At 30.0% G+C, this 6,304-nt stretch overlaps 1 protein-coding gene across 1 annotated transcript in view; it reads right to left on the bottom strand.

Annotated features, from left to right (window-relative positions):
- Positions 1–5,700, bottom strand: part of LOC129221648 (developmentally-regulated GTP-binding protein 2-like) — a gene marked incomplete at its 5' end in the record, with an annotated part of 33,079 nt that extends 27,379 nt beyond the window's left edge. The window contains 3 exon segments of the mRNA XM_054856174.1: positions 2,913–3,002; positions 4,937–5,008; positions 5,615–5,700. Of these exon segments, the coding sequence (XP_054712149.1) occupies positions 2,913–3,002; positions 4,937–5,008; positions 5,615–5,700 (248 nt within the window).
- Positions 5,701–6,304: the final 604 nt, after the last annotated feature.

Raw genomic sequence — 6,304 nt, forward strand, 5'->3', positions numbered from 1 at the left:
TTAGAATAAGTCGATTTCTGTGAGTAATAAATTATTTTTTTCTATTTTCATGACTATTCTTTAAAATGTTTCTTTTCTTTTTTTTTCAAATTCTGTAAACCAGTTTTCTTACTATTTGAAATAAAATTGCTCTCTAGTTCACTAGACATGAAAACCATATAAAACATCGTCTAATCACACTTTTGGTTCAGTATCGACTTTCTTATTTTTAGTAGCCATTTAATGCAGGACTTTTATCTTTTTACAAAAAATGAGGGAATTTTAAAATACAATGGTAAAGGTAGGGTACAGAAAAAAGTATTGACACATGAAATGCGTGCATCATTGTATTATATGATACATATGCAGTTCAATATAAAGTAGAAAAATTAAATTTAACTATCATTGCTTCAGAATGCTCCTAAAATTGAAAAAAAAATCAACACATTTAACAATGCTAAAATCCTTATTGAATGTAAAAATATATGGATTTTGAAAAGAAATTGTAAAATGCATATAGCAATTGTAGGCGTTGACAGTGAATACAGTTATGGAATATCAAAAAAAAAAGGGGGAGAAAGGAAAATCTGTCAGGCAGGCATACATAACTTACCTCTTATCTACTTTTTTTTTTTTGAAATGCAGTCATTCAAAAAATATTTTTGAAAAAGGATGATTTAATCTTTTTTATTTCTATTATGATTATTACAATTAACTTATAAATACACATTACCATTTGCTGCAGAAAATTATTCATTTGAGGTAAGTGCACCTATAGTGGATGTACACCAGAAGCGGATAATGTCCTTGAAAAACAAGGATAATATCTTAACCCTGCCTAGCCATGTGGCATTAATAAAAAAAAGGGATAATTTTTAGAGGGGCACCCTGATAGGGAAAGAGTTTTATCCTTATTTTTAGAGGACGTTATACAAATACAAATACAAATGTGACGACCAGCAACAGGCTCTGGGCCCAGCTAGGCTGGTCCGAGTCAATTAATTAGTCCCCAATGAAGAACAATGGCCTCTTAAAGCTATCCACCCCCTTGCTCATTACCACCTCTTCCTGTAAGCTATTCCAAGTGCCCACAACCCTGCTAAAGTAGTAGTTTTTCCTAATCTCTGAGTTAGCCTGAGATTTAAATAGCTTAAAATAATGACCCCTTGTCCTGCTTTCCCCGCAAAAATTTAATCCATTTACATCTTTCATTTTGATAAATTTAAATAACTGAATCATGTCCCCTCTGACTCTCCTTTGCTCCAGGCTATACATGTTAAGCCTATTAAGTCTGGTATCATAATCTAAATCTGAGAGTCCCCTTACTAATTTAGTTACCCTTCTTTGAATCCTTTCCAATACAAAAATATCTTTCTTCAGATAAGGCGACCAAAATTGAACAGCGTACTCCAAATGAGGTCTTACTAAACTCCTATATAAAGGCAGAAGAACCTTCTTAGGTACTTCTTTACTTCTAGTGTAGTATTCACTACAGATGCACTTACCTTACTGCTTATGAACTCGTTGAACATAGCTTCTTGATCTAAGTACATAATTACAGCTTGTTGCAAACAATAGTTTTCCAATGTTGTTAAAACAATTACTTGCCAATTAATAGGTGAAAATCGGGCAATCATAAATAATCAACAAAGTGGCTGATTAAACTGTGAATATTCATTTTAAACTTCAAAATTTTGTCATAACCCAACAGTTTTTGAATACAGCTATTTTTAACTTGTTCAGTAAGGAATGTGAATCAAAAACCGTTTGCAAATTTTCATTATAATTTTTTTTACAAATTATTCTTAATACAATAGAATTTAGGAAAAACAAAAATTAAAAACTTTCTTTGATTTTCTGTACAATACTTTAAATCCTAGCTTTTATTCAAAAACAGTCTTAGGCATACTTTATGAAGAATTCTTTCTATCACTGGTTGAGGACAATTAGAAATAAAATTCCAGGAAAATTAATTTACAATTTTGGGGAAACAAACTTAAACTAAGGATATTGTAAGGACCTTAAAAAATTCTTATTCCAATCATATTTTTAAGGGATGTCGTTTCTTTTGTGGTGCCAATTTTGGAACAAAAATCCTTATTCTGATGAAAGTTTTAAGGGACTGCTATCCTCAATTCATTGGAAATTTTTTACATATATGACTTTTGTAAAATTTGATAGGGATCTTTATGGACTGTGGTCTGTATTCTAGTGAGAATTATCAAAACTATTGACATCAGTTGAGAATTATTGTCTTTACTCTAATGAAGATTTTTAGGGCACTGCTTTTGTTGTGACCAGTGTTTTACAATACTATAGTGGATTTTAAGGGACTGCTGTTCTGCATTAATGAGATATAAAGCTTTTAATATGTATTTTAATTAAATTGGTGAAAAGTGCAATTATTTAATTAAACCTTTTGGTTAATCTTAAATACCTACAGAAAAGGATCGACAGTGACTTCTTTTAAGCATCCTGCATAGTAATTACCATGTAGGTACAAAATCTTTACTAATAATAAAGCTAAAGTCTGGATGTCTGTTACATGCAAAGCGTCCAGACAGTTCAGCCGATTTTCATGAAATTCGGCATAAAATTAGTTTGCAGCATTGGGGTGAGAAGCTTGAAGCGATTTGTCAAAAATTTGATTTTGTTCTTTTTCTATGATTTTATTATTGCTACCATTGATGGCTTTAATTCCTTTGCAGCAAGCGCATTACCAAAACATAGACGAGTAAATTACCATAACATGGACGAGCAAATTAACATATAGAATATTGGTGAGAAATTCATCATCCATTATTTGTAAATATACAAGAAACCTAATGACCTTTTAATTTTCTACTACAGGCAAAGCCGTGCAGATACCGCTAGTATATCATGAAAGTAACAGTGAAATATTGAAAATGAAAATTAAGATTTCTGATACTTACGGGGATGACACCGGGTATACAAGTCAATGTAGTAAATTCATAGGAAGCTGATTCACTGTGGGTGTCAGTCAGAATATTCAATAATGTTGACTATTTTAAAACAAAACAAAGCATTGTAGTTGTTATGTAAGTCATATTACATAATTTGTTTAAAAACTTCCAATACAATTTACAAAGATTCATAAAAAGAGAAAAGCTTTTTCCAAAAATGTGAGTTGTTGAACTATTCAACTCTTTTACATAAAACTTTTAGGCAGTGAATCGAAAGGATCAGTGGATAAAGGTGTTAACTGAATTTTTTTTTAAAAAACGGGTTTTGTTGATTTGGACTAAGGTGTTAAATTATCATTTTTCATATTAGCTAACATTGCTAACATTAGAAGTCCTATTCTGTGAATTTCCAGACATCCTGGATGAAAAAGGTGTTATCTAACAGAAAACCGTAAGTTTTCTTATGGGTCAAAATGTTTAGGTATGTTGACTTATGACTTGTCAGTTAAAACCTTTATCTACTGACCCTTTCAACTACTAATACCATCAGTAAAAATTATTTTCTCCAGCTTAAAAATGTAATTTATACAAGTAAACTTTTGTTAAATTTTTATTACTACACCAATTATATTAGTTATTATTTCAGTTTTTGTTAAGGAGGAAATAAATATCAAAAATTGATGTAACGCAAATAGGAACATGTACAAAGGGGGTTAAAATTATACATTCTGTACAAGACAATAAGAAATTTTGTGTTGATTTAGATGAAAAAATGGGAAACATTGCATGAATGCATAACACATCATTCATATGATGAGTTATAAACATATACAGTCATGCCTGTTTAGAGCAGAGTCGAAGGAACCAATTAAAAATTTCATTTCTGCCATTATTCTGTTATAAAAAAATAAATAACACACAGGAAAATGCAAAGGAGAATTAAAGCTATACATTCCCTATCACTGATTTGTTATAAACGGGCACATGATTGTATATCCAATTTTCTATACAATTTCATTACGATAACATGTTTGGAAAAATTACTAAGTAAAATAATTTTGTTGAGAACATCATTGCTTTGATAGTCCATTTCTATTAAACATTATAGTTGAATTCTTCTATTTTTTAAATTATAAACTGGAGAATAAGAAAAATGAATTAAAATAATAATAATAACCTTTTAAATCATTATCTTCCTTCATAGTACTAATTGTCATGACATGTCATATAATTATGTAGACACTTTTAATAACTTTATCAAACCTTACATTTTTTACATTAGTTTTACTAGTTTTGCATATTCACAAAACAGGAGTTAAAAATCCCATATTTAACAAATTTATATATATATATATATATATATATCAAACACTACATTTTTATGTAAAACAAGAATTCTTTTCCATCTTTTCCTTTATGATATGAGTAATACATTACTAAATGCCAACTTTGTCTTTCTCCCCCAATGATTTTGTATTTGTGCTTCAAGTATTAATATTTTCTACAGAGCATGTTTCAATGAACTGAAACAATACAAAAAAGCAAGACCCGATTAAGATATCAAGAGGTTCTTCTATACCAAATACTTTTTGGGAATAGTCAAACTTTTACAATTATACCTGTAATCTAAAACAATTTGGGGGCCCCACAAAAGCAGAGGCCCTGGGACAGTCTAAATGGCCTATTTAGTAATCAGACCTTGCAAAAAAATCTTTTGTTTCAATTTGGTGAAGCATGCTCTACATAAAATATTTGACTGTAAAAGAAGGGGAAAAAATTTACAAATATTAAAGTAAATTTTTTCTTCCTAAAATGTGACACTCCACTTTTTTCTTTATAAATCTAAGAGTGCTCAGAATTACTCCTACCAAACGTTTGACTAAAACTTTATTCAGTAGCATTTTTAACGATATATGAACGATATAATTTTTAACAATATTATGCTTATTTAGAAATCAAAATTAAATGCTAGATTTCAGGAACAACTTGAAAAAATGGTTAACTAATGAGGAACAATAAAAATTTTCAATTACCTTACCAACAGATGGAAATCCAATGAGTGCTACACGAGCATCACCAGATTTCATAACATCAAAACCTTCACCCTGGAGAAAAAATAATGAATAGAAATACAACTGGAGCAAGCAATAAAAAAAGAAAATTATAAAAATATTTTTTGAGACTAGAACTAGTTATACTTTACAGAAAAATTATTCAGAAAAAATATGTTTTAAGCAAACTGATACTTTGAATGAACAAGGGGAGGGGGGGAATGAATTGGGCAATATTGAGGTTCATTGGTAATATGGAATGGATTTATCGTTATCGAAAACTAAGGATGTTCTAGTTGCCAACATTCTACAACTGTTTGGCAACTCCAGTAAATACCGCCATGTTAGGGCAAAGTTATGAAGAAACTACTTTTTTGGAGATTACACATATCACCTTTTCTTTTTAGAGTGAAACTCTGGTAACTCACCTACCCTGCTAAGTTGACATTCATTTTTCCAATGGTTGGTCAAATGCTAATGTCAATGGGCAAAAAACCCTCCTACTTGAGACACATTAACAGGAACCTCTGCATGCTGTTGCCGACCTCCACATGTTATTCTGGCTGAGACGGCACTTGAGGCTCATAGGGAAAGGGGGAGGGGGTGCAAAAAAAAAAAACTAAACGCCATAGAACCAGTAATACAAAAAATAAAAATTACCTTCTCTTTTTTGCCAGTAGGTTCTAACAATTGAGATCTGTATTTTGCAAGTTTTGCTTTGAGAACTCCTAAATGATATTCCGTAGCTATAACAGAGAACAAGAAAATTATGCTTTGAACACTGAAGAAATAAAAAAAAAAAAAAATCAAACAGTTTTAGAATTTATAGTAATAAAGAAAATTAAAATTCGAAGAATCTGGTTTAAACGGTATGTGTATAAGTTACACATCTAAGCATAATCAGAAAGAATGCACAAAAAGTTTTCAGTAGGATAGTACAGTGCATTTTGGTAATAATTTAAAATAGTTTGTATAGCTCTAATTTTTAGCGTTTTTAGCTTATGAACTTAAATTAGGAATTAAAATCTTTAGAGAGTTTATACATCCAGTTATATTTAGATGAGATTATATCAGTTTTGATCAAACTGTGTTTCCATATTACTTTTCTAAATGCAAAACTCATTTTGTAAAAATCTTCTCCATCAATCTTTCTCATAGGATCCAATTATAGTTACTTTTGTTACAACTGCAGTGGAATACATTTAACATAAAACTGAGGTGACCAAAATATTTTTTCATGTTAAAAAAAATTTTGTGTTAAAATATTTCTAATAAAAGAACAATACTTACAAACATTTTCAATGCCATCAAGTTTTATTTTGAATTCCATTCAAATAACTAGTAGGTGAC

This window comes from Uloborus diversus, chromosome 4 (genome assembly GCF_026930045.1).
Source record: "Uloborus diversus isolate 005 chromosome 4, Udiv.v.3.1, whole genome shotgun sequence".
Taxonomy (NCBI): domain Eukaryota; kingdom Metazoa; phylum Arthropoda; class Arachnida; order Araneae; family Uloboridae; genus Uloborus; species Uloborus diversus.